At 39.6% G+C, this 27068-nt stretch overlaps 1 protein-coding gene across 1 annotated transcript in view; it reads right to left on the minus strand.

The window, feature by feature from the left end:
* USH2A (usherin) overlaps positions 1-27068 on the minus strand; it is a 756200-nt gene that overhangs the window by 165694 nt on the left and 563438 nt on the right. The window contains exons 49-54 of the mRNA XM_019516454.1: positions 24687-24908; positions 17491-17714; positions 13607-13817; positions 12964-13161; positions 12322-12476; positions 9645-9843 (exon numbers count right to left, since the gene is read on the minus strand). Of these exons, the coding sequence (XP_019371999.1) occupies positions 9645-9843; positions 12322-12476; positions 12964-13161; positions 13607-13817; positions 17491-17714; positions 24687-24908 (1209 nt within the window). The remainder of the gene's footprint in view (positions 1-9644; positions 9844-12321; positions 12477-12963; positions 13162-13606; positions 13818-17490; positions 17715-24686; positions 24909-27068) is intronic.

Genomic DNA, 27068 nt, shown 5'->3' on the forward strand with positions numbered 1-27068 from the left:
CGGAAGGAAAAATATTGTAAATGGAAATGGGGGAGCAAAGAGAAGCTAGGTGGAGGGAAACTGTGACTGGATGGGCAAGGAAACTGAGGACCAGGAGTGACAACTGAGTGGGGAGACTGGTACGAATGGATAAATACACTACACCCGGCAGCAGTGGGATGGTGAGTTGTGCCCCCACTACCATGCGGGCACAGGGTGTATGGCCACAGTAGGTCCCCTGGGGCAAAGGGTGGAGAGCCCTGAGTCCACAGAAGGCAGCCCACATCTGCTTGGCTCCACTCTAGCTGTAGCAGGGGGGTGGAGGGGCAGAGAGCAGGGAGGAGAGCAGGCATGTGCCACCCCATCCCCAGTTTGGCTTAGTCCACCCAGCCTCCCTGACAGGGCATAGAGGCTTGCTCCACCCTTGGCTGCAGCAGCACCAGGAGTGGATGGGGCCCCTCCCCCACTGAAGTCCATACATTCATGTTTATCATGGGATGTGGGAGGCCTCTTTTCTGTTTGCCCAGGGCCCCATTAAATCATAATCCACCACTGCTGCCACAAGACCTGTGCAACAGAGGCAAGGAGAAGATTCCACTTTTCAAGGGTAGCAGGCAACTGCCTTGGCCATGAAGCCATCCTTTCTCTCCTTGCTGTTCTCTGCTTCATTCACTATACACCTTCCAACTTGTGCTACAAATAAGAGAGGGGTGGTACAGAGAACAATCTCCTTCAGTACACAGTGCATGCTCACAGAAGTACACCATGTTCACAGGGTAAGACAGGAGTTCAATGGAAAAGATATTTTATGACCTTGGAATTAAAGGCATCATATTCTGCTAAGGCAAAGGCAACCATACCATGATTCTGATGTTTCCTAACTTCAGTGTTTCCACTCACAACCTTAATTATGTTCTTTTAATGCAACTGGAATATAACTTTTGTGTATATTTGTAATTAATTTAAAGAGAGAAAAAACACTGCAGTCCTGTGACAAGGAAAAAACTTGAATGTTATGTCTCTGTTTAAAGCCAGTGATATGATTCCTTCATTTAAAAAACAGATGCAGACTCAGAGCAACAGGGGGCTAGAGAGATAAAACAATGAAAGGAAGACACACAAGCCACTCACAAATTGAACAGGATGTGAAAGAGAAAATAGAGAGATGACTCATAGGGACAACCCTGACTGTAACTTAATCATGAACTAGAAGAGAAGAAAAATCATCTGAACATTCTCTATAAAAGTAAGAGGGGAGGAAATGACAGTTGCAGACTAGACAGAGGCAAAGACATGGAGGAAAGCCAAGTATTTAGCATTTCAGGGTAGAAAGGATTACTGTGGCAACAAATTACCTGAATTCCCCTAAAGGGAGTCATGTTCACTTTTAAAGGAAACATGTATAAGACAGCATACTCATTTGCAGCTATATATTAAGGAAAGAACATGGAACGTACCAGAGAGAGTGGGCAAAGTTTCCCCACATTTATTGGAAAAATTTGGATGCCTGAAAATGTCTAGTCTTACATGTAAATTGTTAGAACATTAGAACTGCCATTAACTGGGTCAGACCATAGCTCCATCTTCCCCAGTATCCTGTGTCACATAGTGGCAGAGAGTAGATGTGGAAAGGGAGTGAACAGGGTATGACCAGTTTGTCCCTTGTTCCTCTCCCACTTGCACTTAAGGTCCAGGAAGTTCTGGTTCAGAGGATGTACCCCTACTTCCCATGTTCAATAGCTACTGATGTGCCTCTTCTCTAAGAGTTTTTCCAATCCCATTTTGAATCTGGTTAAACTGTCGGTTCCACATTTTAATTATATGCTGTGTAAAAAGGAATGTTTTTTGTTCCTTTTACACTTACTACTTACTAGTTTCATTTTGTGACCCTTAGTTCTTCTTTTTTGAGAGATAGTAAATAATAAATCCCTATTTACTTTCTCTCCACCACTTAGTGGGTACATAGAGATGTTTGGTGAGGTTAAGGGATGTCAGATTGCATTAAAAATGGCCACCAGATGTAACTTAGTTCACCCAGGTGCAAACCTTACTTGTGGGGTGCAAACAGAAGTGCAACTCCCACCTGTAACTCACAGCCATTTTTGCAAAGCATTCTCAGTTACAACATTACCTCAGACCAAACAGAAGTTCACTGTAGGTTTGGCAGGGGGAGAGAATCTAGCTGCTGGCTGAAAGCCTGCAGCCAGGTTGCCATCGCAAAGGCCAGGGCTCTTTGCTAGTGCTGTTTTCAGAATGGGAGGGGGGGAAGGGCAGTGGAGGAAGCTCATTCTTGGCGCTCCCCAGCTGGTGTTGAAGGGTGGGGTGGATGAATTGGAGCCACACCCTACCTAAGGGTGGGCTGCAATACATCCACCCCACTCTCTGGGGGAGGCTGAAACCCCCCCAGACTGAACTCCTTCTTTCCCCCCACCTCCATTCTGAAAACAGTGACAGGCTGGGAGCCCTGCAGACACAAGTTATAAAAGACACTACATGTTATAACATCTTTATCTGATACCTCATGAAGCAAGGGGTCAGATTTTCACCCAGTCAGCCATTTTAAGCTGTTTGTGGCCATGCATTCATGCTTGGTCACAGCTATAAGATACTTTCTGCAGCCAGATCAGGCAAAATTGTCACTTCTGTCTGCACCTTTAGATCCCTAGTTAGGTCGATCTAAGTGAGAACTGCACAGAAGTTCATGAGTTAGAGCAGTCTAAAACTGGTCAACCTGATCTAAATTAACCTTACCTCTGAGGTAGCCTAACTTAGCATAGGTTGGCCATTTTTAGACCATTCTTACTGTCTTGAACTTCTGTACAGTTCCCAGAGCAACCCTAAGGCTCATCCCTGGGGGGAGATTATATATCTTGGGGTGGCAGGAGGTGTTGGGGGGCGCTAAAAACATCCTGGTGCCAGTGTGGGGTAAGGGGAAGTAGGAAAAGCACAGCCCTGGGGCTTGGGCAAGCAGCTGGGCTTTCCCAGCCATTGGGCTACCCTGGTAACTGTACAGAAGTTCAAGACAGGCTAAGTACAGATAATCAAAAAGCCCAAGGCTGAATTGTTTCAATCTTCTCAGTTTAGTCTAAGCTGCATAGATTGAACTGATAAGCAAGTGAACAGACATTCTCTTTTGATTCCAAAAATGAAGCCACATGATTGCAGTGGCCCAGGCCAGAAGCTTTGGGGTGCTAGAGCATGCCTCCCTGCTCAGTTGGAGAAGACAGCGTGGACCAAGGCTATCCTGCCCATCCTGCAAGGGGGAGGGGGTTGTAGGGGAGGTGTAAAGCATTGTGGGATGCTGAGGAACTTTGAGATACCTTGAATCTGGAGGGGATCTGGGACAGAAGTTCAATAAACTGATTTAACCTAAATCAGTGATGTCTGATACTACGTCCATCCAGGCTTATCTTAAACTGGTTTTAGCCATTTTGACAGTAGGTTAAGTGCCCTGAACTTCTGTTGTATTACAGATTTGAACTGGTTTCTGATCTCTTATACTGATTTATACATAATTTCTGTCCCTAGCCATAGAGAAGTCTAAAAATGGCAAACACTCCACAGACACCTCCTGTCCCTCTGATCCCCCCTGCAGACCCTGCCTTCCCCCTGATTTACCTTGTGGACTCCCTGCTCCCCCCTCCAGAGCCTGCTTTCCCCCCTGATCCTCCCCAAGGGTCCTTGCTAGCCCCTATCCCAAATTACCTTAGATTGAATGGCCATTTTTAACTTGAATTAACCTCCCCAAATGTCTGTATAGAGCCAGTATTTTGTAAACCTTTATCATGTCTCTCATCAAGTGTCTCTTTTTCTAAACTGAATTGGCCTAGCCTCTTCAGTCTCTCCTCATATAGAAGCCTCTCCATACCACTAATCATTCTTGTTGCTATTTTCTGAACCTTCTCTAATTCTTCTATATCCTTTTTAAGGTGTGGGGACCAAAACTGGGTACAGTATTCAAGGTGTGGACATGCTATAGATTTATAAAGGGACACAAAGATACTTTCTATTTTGTTTACAATTCTATTCTTAATTTCTAACATTTTGTTTACTTTTTTGATGACTGCAGAGCACCGAGCTGATGTTTTTAGTAAATGGTACACAATAACTCCCAGATCTCTTTCTTGTGTGGTAACAGCTAATATAGAACCCACCACACTGTAGGTATGGGGTTTTTTGAGGGGCAGGGAGGGGAAGTTTGCCCATGTTCATCACTTTACACTTATCTACAAGGAATTTTATCTGCCATTTAGTTGCCCATTTGTTCAATAATGCAAAATCCTGCTGTAGATCCTCACAATCTGATTTGGTGTTTCCCAGTTTGAATAATTTTATACCATCCACATATTTGGCCATCTCGCTACTCATCCCCTTTCCAAATAATTTATAAATATATTAAAAAGCACTGGTCCCAACACAAATTCTTGAGGGACCCCACTGGACCCTACTGTTTACTTCTTGCTATCCTGAAAGCCGACTATTTATATTCAATCTTATTTACTATCCTTAAACCAATTTTTAATCCATAAGTGGACCTTTCCTGCAATCCCACAACTTGTTAAAGTGGATTTTGGAGAGGTTTACCTAGAACTTGCTAAAACATGCGTAAGATAAAATCCCTACTGCAAAGGGCTTGCAAGCTATGTAATTACCAATAAACAATAAGAAATTTGATAATTTAGAAGTCAAGCAGTATTTCACTTGTGAAATTTTTCCAAGTAGATTTCAATTCAAAGGGGAGTTTTTCCTTGGAATTTTAGCCTACGAATTTTTATAGTCAGTCAAATTTACAGCTGTATCATCTTCTGTTTTTTCAGGTGGTTGTCAAAAACAGTTCCTACAGAATGTATTATCCAATTAGTCAATCAATCATTTCCAATACTATTCGTCTCCACTTGTGGTCATGGCTCCAGCAAGGTCAGCAATTATCTCCAGTACTGACAGTCCTAGGCCACCACCACATGTTCTTCATTCAGCAGGATGTCAAATTGCTGAACACATTTTTCTCCTCAATAAATACTACTAATGATTCATCACAGTATGAAGATAGGGTTGACCAATGATAGCCCTGTACTATCACCCACCATCTACAAGTCTTAAATGAAGTCTACCTGTATACAGAATAATTTCATGCAATTTTGTCACAAAATTCTAGAGCCTTGTTTTCTAACTGTTACTTAAATGTGTCTGCAGAAACTATTGATAAAGTACATTATTTTGGATATGTTCTTTAGTCAAGGACAAAAATAGAGTTAAGAATGACTGGTACAATTTTCAAAGCTATTGCTGCTGAAGAGGGCACTCTTAGCTTTCTTTTTGCAGCAATAGCCCTAATTATTTTATAGTCAGTCCTCCCCTCCTGCTTCCCCCCCCCAACACAGAGTATTAGCAGGCCCATTTGTAAAGTAGTAGTAACACAAAGTGAAACAATGCCATAACTGACATCCAAATTGTTCTGTACAGGGTAGTGGAAGTGTTCAGTAATAAATGATATAAAAAGGTCTTTTATTGACAAGCTGCCATGTGCTGTTTGCATTAGAGAATATGAGAAGATGATGGCTGCTGCCCCCAGGTCCCAGTGGCATTCAACTCAGTGAGATAGCAGAAAATGCTTCAGTTTACTTAAAGCATTGATAACACCTCTAAATAATTAACTGAGGACTTCCTGTCTTCAATTACTTAATGCTTTTTTTAACATCTTGAGAGGATTATAAGCAATTTATGGATTTCACATGATGAGTGCATTCACCGCTATTCCCACAAAGCATTTATGGGATCATGTTTCCAAAGCTTTGATGTAATTAAAAATAAGCAGCAAGACAATGGTGCAGTGGCAAGGTGCAAGCCTTCTTCTCTGTTATTTGTAAGGCCCTAGATTCAAAGTCTCAGGAAAGACTAATGCTACAGCTTCATTAACGTTCAACTGTTGCTCTGGGAAAACCAGAGATTTTGAAAAAAAGATGAGAAAATCAAAACACACATCCACAGGGGCTGAGACAATAGTTAGTTCAAACATTTGAGATTACGTGTGAAATAAGCTTGATTATTTAGCTCATTCTGTGAATTTAGAAAGTAATAATTATCCAAGTTGCAAAACCACTGTCATGAATCCAACAGTATGTCCTAATGCAAGGCTTGATTCTTACTAACAAAAGAAATGCTCCCCATAATTTTTTTGTTGGCTTAGCAAGACAATGCAGAGAAGGCTTACTGGGATGGCTCTACTAAAGAAAAATAGATTGTTCCTTATCTTTCCTCCCTAGCGAGTGCCTCTGAAAAACTATTTTGTTTGTACTTATACTAAAAATGAGGCCCTTTGGAGGCAAAAACTGCTTCTTGAGGGAGAAATAAGAGTATTAGTGAGGTGTTTTCTAATAGGGTTTCAGTCAGTGACCTTATGGAGGTCATCAGCCCTTTTTCAAAAACAAATTGCCCGCCTCTCTCAAAGAAGCAATTCTTAAGTGATTGCACAAGAAGCCATCTCTATTTTGATGACCTTCCTAATTACCCCAATCCTAATCTTCATTTATTAAAGAAGACAACAAAGGAAGGTGAAACAAAACAAATCTGGCAGTACCCCAAATACTCAGATTTCCTGGTACAGTTATTTTGGTTTTAGATCCGAGCCTGATCTATAGCCTGCAATTGGTCTTGCTAGTTGTTCATTTCTTCCAGACGTGGACAAAATCAAGATGGTTTTACTGATAATTTTGACACTGCTCACCACAGCATTTTATGTTCTCCTTCCTCTTCTTTGATGGATAAGGGGGCCTTAGACTTTTAGGGAGGAATGCAATGCCTCTGGTACAGTTGTTTAAGTAACTTATTTCACAGGACCAAGGAACTGAAGTTGCTTTGCTTATTTGATGCCTAAAATGGGACTGGGGCTTTGGAGAAGGTGAACAAACTGAGACTCAACTGGAAAAGCCTAAAATAAGGCTGATAATTAGGGAAAAGTAATGGTGGATTATTTGCCCTTTTTTTATTACACTGCTTAGAATCTGAGGGTATTATTAGATCTTAGCTGCTTCTGAAAAAGAAAGCCTTGGACTTTAATGTGAACTACAAGTTTCTGGCAATGCCTTAAATCAAATTTCTTTGATTTGGTGCCTGAATAAGGTGCCTAAATATGGATTTGGGTGTCTAAAATATGTAGTTGTGTTTTTATAGGAAGTAGGGTTGTATATCATGCGCGCACACACACACACACACACACACACACACACACACACAAATGCATCTCAGGAGTAGGCTTGAAGTAAACCCTCCAAACCTTAATATATGTGTGAAGTCTAAAATCCAGGTTTGAAATTTTAAGGTAAAATTCTAGCCCTAGTTCACAGAGATGGAAGAACAGAATGGGTCAGGACTCTCCCTTCCTTCTGCCCTCCCCCACCCACCAAGTACCCCCTTCAGTGGCTGCTCCTACAATACAAAAAGCAGTGAGGATTCCTTCACAGTAAGGAAATTCAGAAGTGTGAGACCTGACAGAGCTGCTTTATATTGTACCTTCTTTAGGTATATAACCTGGAACCCCTTTAAGGGAACTCTGCCTTTTATTTAGCCACATCAAACTGGTAAGCATGAATCCATCAGAGCTCGGGATTCAGCACACAGAATTTTATAGCTATATCCCTAATTCTTTTTCCAAGCAAATTTTTATGAACACATTTTCAGCAGCATTTTTTGTGGAGTCCTTATTCCTTTCATTATTTGAAATCTATAGTGAAGTGGAAAAACTTACGGCACATGGCTATACTAACTGAGATAAAATATCGGGATGCTTTGAACATCCATCTAATTATAATGCACACTGTATGGATTTCATATTTGTGTATGGTACTACTATGGGGGAATTCTATGATCTTGGGTGATCTTCAACAGAAAGGGCAATAGCTATACCATTAGGACCCCCAAGACTGCAACTAAAGTTAGAAGGAAAGAAAACTTTAAAATATATACTTTCTTAAAATATACAAGTGCAGAAATATGACCTCAGATTCAGGGTGTAATAGGATAAAAGCAAAAGTGTCTGAAAGTTAGAATTTTACTTTTTTGCTTGCCACAAACATTTCTAAATTCAGTTTTGTTTCATTGTGTCCCAAACTATTACTAAGAGACTATTATATGAAAGCAATACTTCTTTAATATCAATGTCAAATCTTTTGTACACTCACTTTATTGACTCTTTGGGCTTCTTTCAAAACAAACATGCTATAGTAGATGTTTATGAGTTTTTGCTAAGAGTGACAAATGCTTTTCTGAATATTTTTCTTTATTGAGCATCAACAAAATGCTTGGCTGAGGGAAAAGCAAGATGCTATTGCTATAACCAAAGGGCTTATACTCTAAAATCAGTTACAGGAAAAAACACAAAGCAAAACCCTCAGATGCACCAAGCACCAGCTGACAGGCCACTCCCAAGATGATTTCACAGTTTCTGTTTTCCTGTAATCTCAGACACAAGAAACCATAGCCTGCTCTCCCTTATACTGATGCAAATCCAGAGTATCTCCAGTGGAATTCTCCATTAACACTGTGAGACAGAGAGCAGAATCTGACTTAGAGTATACAAAACTAACATGCCTTGTCTGACACTTTCCATCAAGTATGTGTTCTGCACTGATATATATGGCATATTTTAATGTTTGGAAATTAAATTCATTATTATTAACAGAAAAACAAGAGACACCAGCTGGGGAAAAATGCAGTAATTAAAATAGATTAAGGTTTGTGACACCAACTGAAAATATTTCTTGAGCTGCAGACAAAACTTGGGACCTAAAAGTTACACAGAGGTGGTGGTATCAACATGGTAAGAAGTAGGGGCGTGTGAAATGGGTCGTATTTGATTTGGATTTGGCATGAATTGGGGACAGTGATTCGATTTGTTGATTTGGATCACTGTCCCTGATTTGATTCGGCCGAATCCAAATCTGAAGATTCAATGACGATTCGGAAAATCAGTGATTCAGCCATAGACACAGCTTTAGATGTTTTTTCTGTATACCTTGAGGTACCAGGCACGGCTCGTGGATGCTGCAATGGTGGGGGCAGATGGTGCATCCCACAGGAGCGCAGGGGGGCCCCTGCATGCTTGGAAGTGAACTCGGCAGTGGACCAGAAGTACTTCTGGAGAGACACACCCTCCCCCCTGCACCCCTCCATGTTGGCAATCTGCCACAGGGATACCCTGGGTGTCCCTCCAGACCCAGAAGGCACCAGTTGCCGAGCTGGGGTCAGGGGGGCTCATGCTCCCTGGCAGACCCAGAAGTGGACCAGAAGTGCTTCTGGTCCACTTCTGGGTCCACTGCTGAGTGCGCTGAAGACCGCCCCGCACTCCTGTGGGACACTTCATCCACCCTAGCATCTCAGCATTCATGAGCCACCTGGTACCTTGAGGTATGTAGAATAAACATTTAAAGCTGTTGCTGTGTCTGAATCACCAAATCTTTCCAAATCTCTCTGAATTGATTCAGAGGCTTCCGATTTGATTCAGAGAATTTAAAGGGTCTCCCAATTTGTTTCAGATTTAGAGATTCAGCCACTGAATCGAGCCGAATCTCTGCCAAATCGAATCAGCCACCGAAGCTTCACACAGCCCTAGTAAGAAGGTCTTATATCTGAGAACAGGGCATTACCTTCTCAGAGCGTTGCATCCTTACCTGATACAGTATGCTGCATTGTGCCTGCGGTGTCAGTGTATATAAGCCCTTTTCCACCTTGATTGATGTGGTACTCTCTGATGATACCATTTGGTTTCCTGGGTATGGTCCAGCTCAAATGCAATGTTGTTGAGCTCAAAGCAGTGACTGTTGGTGGCTGAACACTCTCTGGGATTCCTTGGACAGTGACTGCAACTACCTGAAGACACACGAATTAAACAGCAATTTATTGTAATAGTGCACTAGATACTCTGATCAATGAGAATGTCACTTTTGTTTTAAAATGTTGTTGTTTGGTCTGGCATATCATTACCAAGGGCCTGAAGAACTAGTTACTTTCCTCCTTCTCCCCACCCTTCTTTTTTCCCAATGAAATCTGACCTTGAATACATTACATAAGTCTATGTCTACAGTTTATAACAACAAGTTCACAACATTTCAGCTGTACCGTATAGCACAGGATGAAACAACAAAAAACGTCTTGCTAGAGAACTCCTGATAACTCTCTTCCATATGGTTCCTCAGTGTCTTTGCATTTTAACGGCCTGATTTCCTATATTTTAAGCACCAGTAAACATGGGGCTAAACTTCCTTGCATCCACTAAATCTGCATGTTATCAGTTCATAGCTGCTGATTCTAATTTTTTTTTAAAGGACCCCAGAAGGCTTTCAAAGGACAGCACGATTTAGAATGCACTCAGATCGTTTCAAAACTGAAACAAAAAATAGGTCAGTGCTAAACTCCCAGATGCACAGAAGTGTAGAACTGGAAGGGTCTCCCACGCTGTCATGTCTAGTCATTCCCAGTTGCAGGCAATTATTTGTCCACAGGATCATCCCTTCTGACTCACTCCAACCCCCACATGCTACAGGAACAAAACACCTTATAAAAACAAACTCTCCCACGTGCCATAGGTAAAAACCCCAGGGCAACAGAGGACCGCCATATCCTGGTGCTGCAGTGACAGAGAACTTCTCGGGTTTATGTGCTCTGAGGTATTCTTAGCATGTACCATGTTGCAGAAAAAGGGGTAACCCCTCCCCCCCAACAGCCTTAGCCAACCATATTTCAGGGGAAAATTCCTCCAAGCCCTAAAATTTGGTGATTAGCGTGACTCTGAATGCATGAGCAAGACCTTCCAGACAGGTACCTGTGAGGTTTCTGAGTAGCAGTAGGAGCACCTGCTGATCCTAGCTAATCTCTCACCTCTAGATGTGGTTAATGCCCAACACTTCAGTGTTTCCCTCCTTCCCAATATTCCCACCCCCAAAAAATTCCAGAAGCCATTCACGAGGAAAATTAATTTCTTCATGATCCCTACTGGAAACCAGTAGAAGGTGTCTATGATTACTAGATGCTTTACATAAGGACAATGAGGTTCTCTTTAACCCCATTATGGGAACACCGATGACTATTATACACTTTCATAATTCCACAGATCTCAGGAGTGTTATTTCTGATTTACTCTGGTATAAGAGGAGAATTTAGTCCTTTGCTTTTATGAGCTCTCAGGTATTTTTATTATTACCATTATACATGATTTATATGTATATATGTCCTTGACAATATGCTTGCTTAGTGGATGTGATGGTATCAGCATCTCATTTCAGAGATTATAACTACAAGAGTTAGCTTATAATTGGTGGATAAAACAGTTACCTCCTTGTACTTCTGGGGTGATTCTTGCAAAACTGGAGTTAGGCAGCTTTGAAAAGTTTGGTCATGATTTAGAAGAATAGTCTCACACTCATATCACTTGGAGGGCCTCTCTCCCTGCCTTTCAGGTGCTTGCAGACTGTGCTGGAGCTCTGACCGTGGAAGTGGGGCTTCTACCCACAGTGCTGCTAGGGCTCCAGCCCATTGACTCTCTCTGGTTCACTGGCTGCCACCACGGGACAAAGCCCAGCTGGGGCTCTGACTTCAGTGGTGGAGCTTCTGATCTCACTGGGACACTCATTGCTGCTGCAGGAGGAAGCCCTGCCACTGTGGCTATGAGTAAGGCAAAAATCCATGGGCTGTATGAGAAGGGATGCTGGAGGCTGATAAACAGTTAGAGAGCAGAGTGAAAGACAGCTACACTGTGAAGCTGTGAGCAGAAAAAAGAGGCAAAAGATGCAGTGACAAGGAGTGGGGAGGGAGAGGAGAGAAAAGATGAAGAGAGGTAGTAGTGTGTATAGAAAGTTGAAGGTGAGGAGTCTGAATCTGGTGCTGCCACAGGAAGACACAGAAGGGATCTAATGAGTGAAGCTGTGATGAGATGGCTGATGAGAATGGAGCAGCATGAGAGAGAAAAAAGAGGTCACAGTCATCCTGATAAGAAACAACGAGGACATTCATTTGTGTAGTCTCACTTTTTGGGAAAGAAAGCATATTTTTAACATTCTCTTTTGTGCTTGACCTAAGTGTGCTCCCTATTTAATATATCACTTTCAGTGTCATATTTGCAGGTTTGAAGGGACTAAGGTATTACTTATCAATTGGGTCTTCATGCTAAAATGTACAAATTGGGATTTAACCCAGTCACCTGTTAACACACTGATTTTAAACCAGTCACAAACAAGCTATTGTTTTTCATACATTCACCCATACAATGCTTCAAACAATACCTTGCCAATGGCATTTTTATGATGCCAACATTGCTGCTAAAACTACTCCTATAAAAATAAATACGCTGACCTTGCTGCTGTCTGTACAACCAGCAACAGTACAGGCTCTCAGCTGGTATGAATATTCTTGATATGGCTGGATACCACCTGTGTCAAGGAAGCTCAGTTCTTTTCCTCTAAAACGCTCCATCCCATTTCGGAAAACAATATAGTGAGTGATAAGACCTAAACCAGAAGAGAAAGTTTGCCACTGATCACAGTATGGCATGTTCAACTCAGAATTTTCATTCCAAAATATTACCATGACATTTTAAGAGACCACCTTTAGAGACAGCCACTTCATTCAGAGATTACTCCAAAGAATCCCCCAAAGTACTGAATATTATAATGCCCTGCCTTTTTTCAGAAGCCCATTCCCATTAAATCAAGTTGCTTTTTTTGGCAGGGGAAGAAACTCTTGGAATGAGCCAGCACAAATATCCTGAATGTAAGAAAATGGCAATATGAATTTGCAAAACAAAAAACAGAAAAACTCACATGCATGCTTTTTTCAAATAGTGGAGGAACAAGTGTGAGAATAATATCACCACTGCAAAGCATACTGAGTTTAGCTGTACATACTAATATGGCTGTGAAAGAGATTCTCATAGACAGGTTTCACTCTATTAGAACAGCTGGCATAGGAAATACCATTTTTATATACAAACAATACCATTTGGTTGAAGCGGTTCTTTCCAGTTTAAAAGTATTGCATCTTCCCGATTGTCTAATTTGGCCCATCTTGGTGGGTTTACAGCCTGGGGCACATCTTGCTTAGTTCTAGCTCTGCTGATTTCACTGAAACCTCTTCCATAGCTGTTCCATGCAGCTACCCTATACTCATAGGTGACATAGGGGTCCAGGTTCAGGTCTAGAATAAGAAAAATGACACAGTCATGTAAATCACGTATAAAAGCCCTGCTCATGACTAATTTTTATTAAGATACACAAAAAAACTTTTCATCTCTAGGTACAGTATATGTTAATGAGACTATTCAAATACTTATGCTCACTTAAGTGTTGTCCTCAGTCAGGACTTAAAGAACGAACCCACTGAAGACACTGGTAATAGCAAAACTTTCACTGACTTTAGTGGGATCAGGATTAGTTCCTGTATGGTTAGTGACCTTGTTACTAACCAGTAGTTTCACCTGCCTAAAGGTACTACCCAGGCCCTAGCAAACAGATTACTTTATGAAGAAAGTCCATCATTACTTCCTTTTCCCATAGGACACATAATGAAAACCAGGTCAGAAACTTGTATTCCAGAGTGATTTATATGTCACAGAAGAAGCAATGATCCCATTTTCTTTTACCTGTAAATGAATATTGGTTTGGGCCTCCACTGTACACTGTCTCCTCTGCAGTTGGACATACATCTTGATCAGCCTCTTTTTCTGTAGCATTCTGAAAACCTTTTACCCAAGCACAGATGTGGGCACTTGAATCAAAGTCACACCTCCCACAATACGCTGTTGCTGCCATGGATATGGGGCACAAGGTATTAGCTTTGCATTGATCTTCCACCTGAGGAATATACATTATTTTAAATGAAGAGATAACAAGAAACTAAAAATTATCTTTCTTACCTCTCTCAGTGAAGAGATTTGAAAATGTAAATGTCACTATTCACTGTCCTCTTTGAACCAACAGTCTTATTTATTTAGAGGAGAAAGAGCCGACTGAGCCATTCATCCAGATCAAATAGATGCAGTGAGCACCATACTTTTTAGAGTTTGGAAGAGAGCCACACACAGAGCCTGTGTGTCCTGCTTTGCCATTAGTGCTTCTGTGGCATTTTCCAAAAACATTAACAATTATTCTGATGTCCTTTTGCTACAACATCAACAAATCTTCTTACTCACAGGAAGCCTAGTTAGCTGGATTTATCAAAAGGGGCAGAGTCAACATGTATATGAAAGGGAATACAATGCTCTCCCACAAACTGAATGTGCCTTCTTTGTAAGGGCCCAGGCACAGTGGACGTTAGCAGACTTCCAGCCCTCATACATAGCCGTACATAGACACAAAGGCAATTAATCATCACAAAAATGGTCTTTGTACTACTCAAAATGAAAACTCAGTATAAAGCCCAGATAAATGGCACTCCACACCCCAAACTTGCCATAGTTTTACTGCAGTATGGGCTTCCACAGCTATGGATGAAGGGCAGGATTTAGCCCATATTGAACAATCTATACAATTGTAAATGCACATTTAATACCTACCATTATTACAACAATTTTAATGGAAACCATTTTCAAGAAGCCACAAGGAAGAGAGATATAACTCTAAAAATATATAGACAACTTCAGGAAGGAAGAAACTATAGTATTTGCTGCAATTATTCTTATGCATTAAGCTATGAACTTTAGAAAGGAAAACAAATTACTAGCTCATATGTGATGCTTCCTTAATTCACCCTATGACATAATTTTGTTGGACGATTATCAAACGTTAAGTAATGTTTATTCTCAAGACTTGGCAGTTTCTAATGAAATTACTTTGATATATATTATAAGCCAAGATCCATCCTAGAATTTCCATCATTTCAATATTAGAATTGTCATCTGTTTGATATATAGAGACTTACCATCCTATGTAGTGAAAGCAAGCAAAAAATCATTTAAAATATGCACAGCTCCCTGTATTTTAATAAACATATTTCACTAATTTGGAAATGGCCAAATCTTTGCCCAATTGTCCAGTGAGAGACACATTTAACAAAGGATTACCGAGTGTTTTAATCACTGCCCCTTTCAGCCATTTTGTTTCACATAAACTAAGTGCACTGGCAAGCTCAGAGGTGACTCACCTCTCTCTGGGAGCTAATGATTCATTTTGAATACCAGCATATGCACTGATACAAAAGGGAGCTCCTTTATTCCAAAAGCAGGAAGACTAGTTTGTGGATTAAGGTGGCAGACAGACAACAGATAGGGCACCAATACATGGAAGAATTTAGGACTGGTCTACTTCTTAGTGTTAAATTTAGTGAAAAATCTCAGAACTATGACATTTATTCTGCCTCACAGGCAGTAATGCAAGAAAAGGTGGGTGAGCAGGACATCAGCATTGAGTATTGATTTACATGCCAGAATGGCAGTCCCCAGGGGGGGTCTGTGCCACTGCTAATGTCTGTCCCACTTCACGGAGCTTGCACCATGACAGCAGCAGCTGCCCGTGGCCTATGTGTGAGAACATAAGTGTTTGACTTACTCTACCCCGCCAAGGGCACCAAATCCCTAGTTATGTCTCTGCTTGCCAGGCTCAGAATGGACCTATTTTTAAATTCTGTACTTTTTTTTTTTCAATTACAATGTACTTTTTTTTTAATGTATATTTCTTATTTTAAAATTATTTTGACAATCCTTTTGCTGTTTTCAATATGATAAACAAAAATAGGTTGTCTAAAGGCATCTATAGACGGTTGCAACTAAAATTTTGTGGAAAAAGGATTTTCCAAATATTTTTTTGTTCAGAAAGAGCAAAGAAAGTGAATGAAATTAAATCTTTAGCTAAACTATGCACTCTTAAAAACTTATAGGTTTTGGATCAGAATGCGTGATCTCAGTTGCACAAAGTACTAAGCACTCATGAGAAGCTGAATGCACTCTGTGCCATTTACTAAAGCTGCTGAGTTGGACACTATAAATCCAACCACTTCAATGTTCATGATTTTGTTACTTTTCAGGAATCCCTCTGCACAGTTCTTTGTAGAAATGGGACCTAGATGTTTGCTAGAAAGCAGAATCTTTAGGGAATGTGAATGGGCAGGATAACTCTTCATTCCTTTCCTCATACTCTGGAGATTCTCTAGCTTTATCATTATTTTTGTTATTAATTATTAAATATTACATCAGATCAATAGCTAATTCCCAGACTTCTGCAGCCCAGCATCCCAGAAGCAACTCCTCACAAGAGAGGAATCTAGAAGGCCTGGCATCTGGTTCAGCTAATCCGTATATTTTAACATTATTTTTCAAGTATTTTCCTTTCTCAGCTCCCTGTTAATTTTAGGTGTTAATCCTACTTTTCAATAATGTCCATGTTGAAGACAACTTTTAATAGGATTTCAGTATCTTGGCCAGTTTTGACTCATGGTTAATTTAATCCCCCTCTTAATCTATTTTTCTATTTAATGGAAGCATTTTCAGAATTCTGCTCAAGCAATTCAGGAGAAATTTTGAGTAGCCACAGGGAGGGCCTGCAAGCCAGGTATCCTGGGCTCTAGTTTCACCTTTGCCACTGATTCTAGGTTCAGCTTTGATTTGGGTGAGCCATATATAGCCACATTTTCAAGTGGCCAATAATTTTTGATGCCTTAGCTTTGTGGGGGGCTAGGGGGAGGGGGTTTCAGAATGTCAATCCCCATTCTTCTGGAATTCAAATGGGTTTTTAAGTGATCAGTGCCCAGGGCCCAAAACGTTTACATTGTTTATAAAACAGTATAGGTTTTACCTACCTACTAAGGTGTGGTGCAGTTTGTTTAAGTAGTTATTTAAGTAATTAGTATTTATGAGTGATTTGAGAACTTTTAGATGAAAAGTGTCATGTAAGTAATATTCTCACCATTGCTATTAAATCTGAAGGCAGATGCCTCAATTCCACAAAACTAAATGCCACAATTTTCATTCATATGTATGAAATTGGGATTTAATCTATATACATTATAGTCCTGTTATGTAGAATATTAGCTAACATGATAGAGAATTGTATCGACCACTTGAATTGTGTTAGACATTTCTGAAAAAAGATATTACTATACAATATCTCTATAAAAGTCACAAATATGCATTCTGCCCAAATTAGAGAGAGGATTATTTAATATAAATAAACCCCTCACTGCTTCAGCTTTAATTTTCACTGAGGTAGTATGATTAGCAATCAAACAGTGGTCATACAATTGATACTTGCTATTCATGCCAGCCCTGCTGGCATGCCAACTTTTAGACCTTATCCTAATCTGAAGTGCTGGGCTACACTTCACAAGAAGCAGCTAATCATTATTAATTCCTTTAGAATTCATTGCAATAACATCAATCATTGTGAACTCATTCGGTATTAATACGAATGTAATGTGAAAATGAATAATGCACACAGGAGTTTTTATATTCCTATTTTAGAAAAATAGTTATGAACAATGTATTTCTCTTTCCATTGCCAAATCAGAGCCACTGAGAGGTTTTCTATCAATTACCTTCATCATCATTCCAGCTGAAATCTTGTCAGAGCAAACATATTTCAAAGGATTATATCCAACTCCATTACAGCATTCCTCACTCTTTGGAATAAGTTCAGTTTCACAGCATTTTACTGGCACTGGGTCATTCTTCTTAACATGTGCTTTAGACTCACCACTGGAAGCAGAACAGCATATGGTATCTGACATATTCAGATATTCCTGTCCACAACAGAACATCCCTGCAACAGTAAAATATTATATATGAATAGGAAAAGGGGTGGGGGAGAAAAAAGTTATGAGGTTTCTCTGAAGTATAGTATAAAGATGAATGAGTGAGGCTGAGCTGGAACTGTGTATAACTAGATAGGGTCCAGATACACTTGAAAATAATTAACAAAAGCAGATAGGGGTCCTCTGGAATCAGCTTAAAGCCCCTGAGCTGGTTATGAAGTATTTTACAGTGCATTACATAGCAGGTCAAAGACAGGTATCAAAGAACAGCTAATCTACTATGTGGAAATTCAGTCACCCTTAAGAACGACAATCTTTTGCTTGTAGGCTAGGGTATGCAAAATAGTAGCTCATTCACCTGTAAATGGTCTTTGATCAAGACAGGCAGTTAACTAATGGTGAGATACCAATAACAATAGTCTTCTAACAAAAAAGTCTTGAAGTAGACTTATTTGTGCTTCTTTATTAGATTTGTATCTGGCCCTATCTAAAAGGCTCAGAGGTAGACTCATACTATGCATACAGCACTAAGTAGGAGACTTTCCAAATACAAAGTATCAAGGTTCCATTCTCTCGAAAAAAAGAGGTTACTATCTTGATTTATTTCTCATATCTAATTGGAATCAGTAACCTGAAAAATGGCATGCAATTTTTTCTTTACATAGTTTAATTTTCTTTTCAAATGAAAACTGTTTCTCAAGTGCTGAGAAGGCATAAAGCACCCAAAAGCAGGGCACATTTTCATACATTTTACATATCTATTTACAAGTTTGCTAAATCATTTGTTTTTAATTTGTCATTTCCCTCACCAGTCCCCCCACCCGCTAAAAAGAAAAAAAGACAGGGATAAATTTTAGCTCAGTCAGGTTATATTAAAATCTGTCATATTAGTAAAGTACAGTAGGAAATCTAATTAATAACATAACCATGATGGAATGATTGTACTGTAAAGAGAACAAGATGACAAAATAAAATGGAAGTCATAGTCAAACTTATCCATATTTGACTTAACCACTGTATTTTCCTATTCAGACATTTCAATGGAAACTTGTGTCCCTTTACTCCCATTTCTTGCAGCAGTTTTCTTTTAGGTAAAAGACAACAAACATTGCTCTTTCAAGAGATGATTCTACAACCATTTACTCAGGTGAGTAGTTCCATCAAGTCACTGGGACTACCCAAGATAGTAAAGTGATAATAAAGTATGATGACCTTTTGCAGGATTGAGTCTTTCCATTGCAATCAAAATTGGAAAACCAGCTTTCTAACAGTTGAATTCTTCCCTCATCTACTTGTGCTACGGTGACACTACATTTTAAGTAGAAAATAAATGCAGACACTGACCCAATTCAATACTAATAATCAGCCATCTGATAGCTCTGAGGGACTTTTGACAGGCAAACTAAAATTCTGATAATGAACTGATTTCATATTGAAAAACAAGGCTGCATTCTTTCTCTGAGAAGCTCATCTTTGTTTAACTGAATTAAATTTTTCAGCCAAGATTTCACTAACATAACAAGAAGTGACTCCCTTTCTAGTTTCTTTGGTAAACCATTACTTCTTTAATTATTATCAACCTTGTTCCAGTGTGATAAATTGCTAATTACTTAATACCCTAATCAGCGTTCATTCTTTGCACAGATAAACTGTGACAGCGCCATTAATTTAAATAGTAATTTCACTTAATGGCCAGAACGGCACACCAGATTTTTATGCAGCATTTTCTGAAGACTGCATCCATCACTGCAATATTCTGACATAAAGATGTCTGACGTGCACTAACTCACTTAGGGAGAGCAGATGTTGCAGAGCAGAGTTTGGTAGTAATTCCCATAGTGCATCACTTCAGCATGAATGAGCTGCAAAGGCAGAGATAGACAATCTTCTGAAACTGCATTGCATAGCCTTTGACCCCTACCTAATTTATCACATGTAGCACTTGACTTTTGAACCTTGATACTGCAAATGTACAATTTTAAATATGCCCCAAGAAAAACAAAATAGGTCCATGTAATATTGATAGATTGATTTACCTTCCAAAATCTCTTCATTCAATTGCTGAAAGGTGGAGAAGCTGCTGATTTTATCAAAATACTAAATATTTATTTGCAAATCGGCTGGAAAGCTTGTTTCATGTCATATGTGTGTATGTTTTGGAGTTATATAATGCAATAGATCAAAAAGAAAATGTATAGATTAGAAAAGTATTCCTTACTCACAGTGGTTTCTGTCAACAAATTTTTTCATGCTCATCCCTGCAACTTGAAAAGTTTACAAACACAGCTTGGTGATGAATTACTAATTTAGTAAATCTGCAAAACCAATGGTTTCAAAAGGAAGAATGAGAATTAAAAGGCTTAAGCTTCCAAGCCAAAATAGAGGATCAACAAAATACAGAGCCAGTGTACACTGCAAACTACTCCAGAAATATTTGGCTTGAAAGCGGGTATTGCAGCCACTACAAATTGGAAATCTCAGTTGTACAGAGTAGCGTGTTTTGAGATCATAGCACGTCAGGGATAGTGGTAATTTATTAAAGAGAAAAGGGAAAATCAGGGTTGGTTTCTGTTTATTCTATGCCTGAGATCCAAGATCAGAAAACTTTGTCTGATTATATGCTGTGGTAGGGTTGAAAAGATATATTATATGTAGTGGCATCATTGCCAGCGTTTGCCAGTAGATGTCTCTATGGTCACCCCAGCTACAAAGCCCAGCATGAGAAAGGGATAAAATAAAATAACATAAAATAAAAAAGAAGATACTGAAAAAAATAATTTTATAGTAATCTGAGATGCAAAAGACTGCCTGTGATGACAGGACTATATCTCCCAAAAGACTAGATAGTAGCAAACAATAAATTAAGACCTTCCTTAGACAAATATGCATTGCAAACCCGGTATAGAGTCTGCAGTCACAAGTTGATTTTAACTAGACTATTCATGTACGGTAAGTTAAAATATGTGAACAATTTTTTAACACTGTTGGAACGTTTCCTGACAATGTTTTCTTTTTTCTCCTTTCCCTAAACTCTTCAAAAACCTAAAACTTATCAATGAAAGAATTTGACACTACATTTTTAATCATAGAACCCATTGTCCAGGCACAAATCACAGCATCAAAAGAATTTCAGCTCTAAGATAAGGCCAACCATATTACCTACATCTCTGGTAGACAATGGAAGCAATATACACGTAGCAATTTATCAGTTAACATACTCTCACAAAATTCTATTCAGACATTTGCTTGGGATAAGTAAATTATGTTTTTAATGTGACAGTATGTTTTTTCATTGCAATCATTTTCATAATAGGGGTAGGGGAAAAGGAGATTTTTTGCCTGGCTGGTACATTTCATGATGGTTTTGCATGCCTGAATGACTACAAGAAATTAAGTAAAAAGTATATTGGGTATGACATATGACATGATACAGAACTATGGTCTGTTTTATGTTTAATGCAACATAGTAAGATTTTTTTTAAATTGACTAGTTATGGAACAAATTCACATTTCAAATGTATATTTGTGTTCAGTTCTTTGCTGCTCGTGGCAAACTGTGTGTTCACAGCAAAACTATGAGTGATGAAAAAGCTACTGTTTGCATTCTTTAATAGCCAAAAATGTCACCATAACCCATTCTAAAGAAAAATGGTATACATGATAGAGCAATATAGGCAAACACTTTAAAAAGAAAAAAGGTATAAAGGTATTTAAAAATATATATTTAAGTAAAAAACTGTTAAGAATACATATACACTGAAATGAAGAACATAACTTTCATCCCAAGATACCTGTATTACACTCCTACACAACTCATCTGCCCAGAGAGAGCAGTAAAAACATAAACGCTACCCCAGCAGTTCTGTTCCAACAGCATCTGTTAATTCACTCCATTTATAAAATACATATTGACAAAGACAACTGAACTGGGACCAGGGAGATTTGATTTGGTGTGAGAAAGTCAATTCAATGTGATTTTGTTAAAGGGCTCCTGCAGGCAAATAAAAGAGTTTAAGTAATAAAGTACATAAAGAGATGTTTTACGAGCCAGTCCCATCTTGTGGCAGCCACACAATGCACTACTGTGCAAGAGGGCCTGATTCAGAATTGAAATTGCATGACTCCTGTGTTGATATGGAGCTGACACAATTCAGGATTGGGAAGATAAGGAAAAGAAGATGCTGGCTACATGGATAAAAGAATACTCAACTAATTCACCATTGGAATAGAATGAAGACATTCGAACTGGGGAAACATCTATGCTGCAATTCTGGTTTAGCCTTTTTTGGAAATGGGAAATCCTACAAGCTTGTGGTAGAATACATGTGATGTCTTCTCAGGGAGGAGGGGGTGAAGTGGGAAGGAACACAGGTAAAGGGCAGATAACCTGGTGTTGCTGAGGAACAGAACGTGGATTTCTGGCCTGACTTGTAATGGCTTATTACCCCAAAATACATCAGCTATTATGAGCTCCAGTTTCAAATTAAAGTACCTAAAAGTAGGGGCTCACTGACACATGTATGCCAAACTGCTCTTTTAGGCACCGAAGTGCTCGCTTGAGTGCGTGAAAGTGGAACTGGGCACTTCCACTATTTTATACTTAAAAACTGTGTTTTCTTTCTTGGTAACAGTTGATAGTGAATATTTTTCTGAAGGTAGAGGAAAGCTAAGATTGAAGGGCTTTTATTTGTGTCTGATTACTATTCTAAGAAAGCTATTCTAAGAAAAGAAAAAATTCTGAATAGGATAGTTACTAATTATATTTATCTTTTCCCTCTGTTGATTTCAGAGTGTTTTACAAAGGAAATCAGTATCATCTTCCCTATTCTAAAAATAGGGAAATATATATATGAAGTGTCTTTCCCCAATTCATACAACAGGAGACCAGAACACAGATGTTTGGGATCCAAACTCATTGAGCAATCCACCAGGCCAGAGTCTTCCTCACCCCCATGATTGAGCCCAGTACTGTGAAGATTTTAGCTGGACAAAAGGCACTAGCTCTCTGTGTAATTAATTCTTTTTCTTCTTTTCTTTTTGACTTTACAATCTTTATTGTAGGTTACTCCATTCTTACTAATATAGTCTCTCTGTCCTGCTGAAGTACTGGGCTGAGTTCATGTTATCACAGGAAAAGCTTAGAGAATGAGTGAGATGTCGGTAGGTACACCTGGTTCAACAGGTGAACAGATTACTACTTCTTGTAAATCCAGAAAGGGCAAATCACACAGTCTATCAGACTGGAGTGGTCAAGGTATAACAATTTCTGTGGCCACAGACTTTGCTAATGATGTCCTCAGTGTTGTTAATGATGGGAAGGCTGGATTAATAAGTGAACCAGAAGAAAATTTGAATGCATAGAGGACATAAAGAGAATTTATTGAATGAAAGTTTTCCCGGACAACATACCACATCCTTTGACATTGTAAATGCTGATAAAATTCCAACACTTAGGGTGGACTTCTAGCTCACTTTACATGCCCCGATGGCAGTTTTCCAGTTCCATATATGTCATTTTTGGTTAGGGGGGCCTACAACAAGGATATCCCACTTCTTTGGCAAGTGCCAGAACCACTCCCATATTGGACTAAAACATGGGACGCACAAATAGCTGCTTGCCCAGTGTATAGCTTACGGTTCATGATTGGTAGGTTCCCACTACAGGGATAGTATTGCAAATAACCTAAATTTAAAAAATGCCACTTACTGACTGGAAATCTTCCCTTAGTGTCACTAAAAGTAAGAGAGAATGAAGTAAACTGAAAAATGGGAAAACAACAAAGCCAGATATTACCAATAGAAGATGAAGATGAAGGATGGTTAGGACAGATTCTGGATCGATGGCAATATCACCCTCTCTTTAATAAAAAGGTAGTAAGTATAAGTATTCAGTCTATGAAATATATGCAAAAGTTATTGAAACTAGAGTCAGAACAGCAACAGAGATTACTGGCAGCTAGTTTAGTTTCATAAAATGAAAGAGTGCAACACATCCTATGTTCGCCCTCAGAATCCTGCAAGAAAGAAAGTAAGAACAATTACACAAGTAATAGCTATGGAAAGCTCTTTATGAACAATGTTTGAAATAGTTTGCAAGTATATAGTGGGAAAACAGAAGGCAATAAGTTGCTAAGAATTTATTGAATGCAGTGGTACCAGTTGTTAGTCCAAGAGGAAGACCTGAGAAATCATTAGATCAAATAAAGGAGGATGTGAAATTAAGAAAAATAACAGACCAATGGCCCTGATCAATGATCGAGCAATTAAGATAAAAGAAGATTTAAACTACCGGCTGACCCATCATTAGGATACATTTGAAAAAAGTAGGACCTGTAGCCAATGCCAGACAAGGAAGTGAAGTGGCTACCATTACATCTTGTTTTCTTAAACTCCTTAGCTGGAGCAACAGGTACTCAGTTATTTCTGGGTCAAGTAAAAGCAGCTATAAGGACTGAGTATTGAGCAGTGGTTTGAACCTTTTTTAGACTCAAGGAACCCCTTGTTAGACCTAAGGCACCTCTCAGATAATCTCAGACTTCAGTTTTCACTCATTTTTTGACTATTATAATAGAGTAATTCTTCTGTGGTAAAGAACTCAGAAAGATTGCAACAGGTCAGAATGTCTTTGACACTATGGATGTCTGTTAGAAATCTCTGGGTTTATCTCATCATTCACGTGCATGTGTTTGTACACCCAACAGTGCTACTGGTGAGTTGCACTCCATTGCACCTTTTAAAGGATCTCATAGTACCCCAAGATGCCATGGCACCCTGGCTGACAATTACTGGTCTAGAGTGGGTAAATAGGGTGGGTGAATAGAAGGTTAAATCGCCATTGTCATAGAAGGGGCTTATCCATCTATTTTAAATCTATGTGCTTCATTATAGACGGCCTAAGTGTTTGGATAGGTGGACAGCTTTCAATACCCAGCTTCAGCTTTTCTATAAAGATACATTTTAATGGGAATTTAAGAACTTACCTGTGAGAGGCCTGTATACAGTTCCCAGCTCTTCATCACCACAACAGATCAAATCTTTGCTTACTACTTGTCCACCACAGCACTGCTGATTGAAACCATCATGAAGGGATCCACAACAACAGATCTGATTCCCTGATGTGGAGTAAGGAGTTCCCTGGCAGCAGGCATCACCGACTCCAACTGAAACCCGGTTTTGCTCTTCATTAGGGCAACATATTTCTCCTGTTAAAGATACAATTAGTCATTGCGTGCCTGCAGGGCTACTGAAAGGGAGTTCTTCCACTGACTACCATGGGTTCTGGACTGGGGTCAGAATAAGACATCTTCATATACAAACTGTTTCACATAAAAAATATAAGCTCTCTTTCTGTACTTAGTTTCTTAGTGTGTTCTGACATTATAAATGCTTGGGGTAAGAATTAAATTAATATGCAGTTATGAACTGACCTGGGTTATAGCCCTTTGAAAATATAGTTTCATAGTTTCTAGGGTCGGAAGGGACCTGAGCAGATCATCTAGTCCGACCCCCTGCCATGGCAGGAAAGAGTACTGGGGTCAAATGACCCCAGTAAGGTGGTCATCCAACCTCCTCTTAAAAACCCCCAGGGTGGGAGCCTGCATCACCTCACTTGGAAGCTGGTTCCAGACCCTAGCCGCCCTGACCGTGAAGTAGCGCCTCCTGATGTCCAACTTAAACCTTCCCTCCGCCAGCTTGTGACCATTGCTCCTGGTCACTCCTTGCGGCGCTCGGGGGAACAGGGACTCCCCCAGCGCCTGCTGATCCCCCCTAACCAGTTTATAACAGGCCACAAGATCCCCCCTCAGCCTTCTCTTTTGAAGGCTGAACAGGTTCAGCCTTAAATATGACTCAGGAGATATTAATATGGAAGTATGGCAAAATCTACATAGAAAAGTAATATAGTTTAAAAAAAACTCATAGTTTAAAATGTTTTAAATCTATATTAACATTAGTTTAACTCTTGTATTTTAGACAGTGCCAGAGTCATGAAGAATTCCTATTGTTGTGATTCTTTCTTTCTTCAATGTGGATGGTAAACTTGTTAAAATTGCCAAAATCCCTGAGTGGTGAAATCCTTAACTGATTTGTAGCACAACTGTAGATTCATAAACAGCAGAAGTATAAGTTTACTCACGTGACTAAAACTGTTCTCAGAGCAACTATTTACATTGTTGACCAGTTAGAGGAGCCATTTGGTGATTCAGATTCAAAGAAAGTCAGGCATTTAAGGGTGCACCTAACTTTAAACTTCAGAGTAGGCCTCCTAAGTCTTTGCATGATCTAAACCCCACTTCTGTCAAGAATAGTCTCAGAACTGCCAATTAAGAACGTACGTACAGGTGTATCATTTAGAAAGACCTAACCAGGAGGTGCACTAACTTGGATCAAGAATGGGTTAACCTAATCTAGGAAGGTGTTAAACAGATCTAGTGAATGCCTGCACATGTTTTCAGTGGAGCCCCAGAGATGTGCTATTCCCTCCTCCCCTCCCCTCCTCCCACTTCCCAAATCCTGACTGCTATTTTTAGCTCCCTAATCTCCCACCAAGACTGGGAAATCTCCACCGTGTACTCACCCCCCCCCCTACTGACCCACTAGCTCTTCCCGATCCTGCCCATTCCTCTCTCCCTGACCCTGAGTTACTTACATTGGGTTCCCCATGTGGCTCCCAGGAGCTGCAAACACTCATACATGCCACTTCCAGTCTACATTTAGGTGGCTTAAAGTAAGCTACATGAACATATGTGCAGCAAATGGCTGTACTCACTCTAATTCTGTTTATGATAGTGGGGTGTGATGGGGGCAATTTGGCACTAGAAGTAGGAGGGAGATTGCTAATAATTCTATATACAATACCAAGCAGCTGTCAGATGGTAACACTATTCATTTACTACCAGTCTGGGTTTGATTTGATTATTTTCCTTTCCTCAAAATTCCTTGGAAGATAAAGTATTAGCTGAGTGTACTATCATTATTCGTTTCACTCCACTTTGAGAATCTATCCACGCAGCTTAGCTCTGGGATACATGTCTACACCTCCCTCTGGCTTCAGAGTTGCAAAAATGGAGACTCCTGCCTTCCTAATTTGTAATCTTCATGCCATTTACACAATGTGTTTCAGTATATCTAGCACCATCAAGCTGGCCAAACAACATCTGGGAAATAAATATTCCTAGTGAGTACCCTGTATAAATATTTTTATCAAATGAAGTCAATAATAAACAAAAAGACTAGAACAAATCTTTAGACTATAATTGTTTAGGTACTTAAGTCATATTTTCCTGCATTCCTGAGAATATAATTTAGTTACTGCACAGAGAAAGGACTTAAAACAGACACTGCAGGTTACATCAAATGGAAAT

Source organism: Gavialis gangeticus, unplaced genomic scaffold, assembly GCF_001723915.1.
Source record: "Gavialis gangeticus isolate Ggan-Ray unplaced genomic scaffold, GavGan_comp1, whole genome shotgun sequence".
Lineage (NCBI taxonomy): Eukaryota > Metazoa > Chordata > Crocodylia > Gavialidae > Gavialis > Gavialis gangeticus.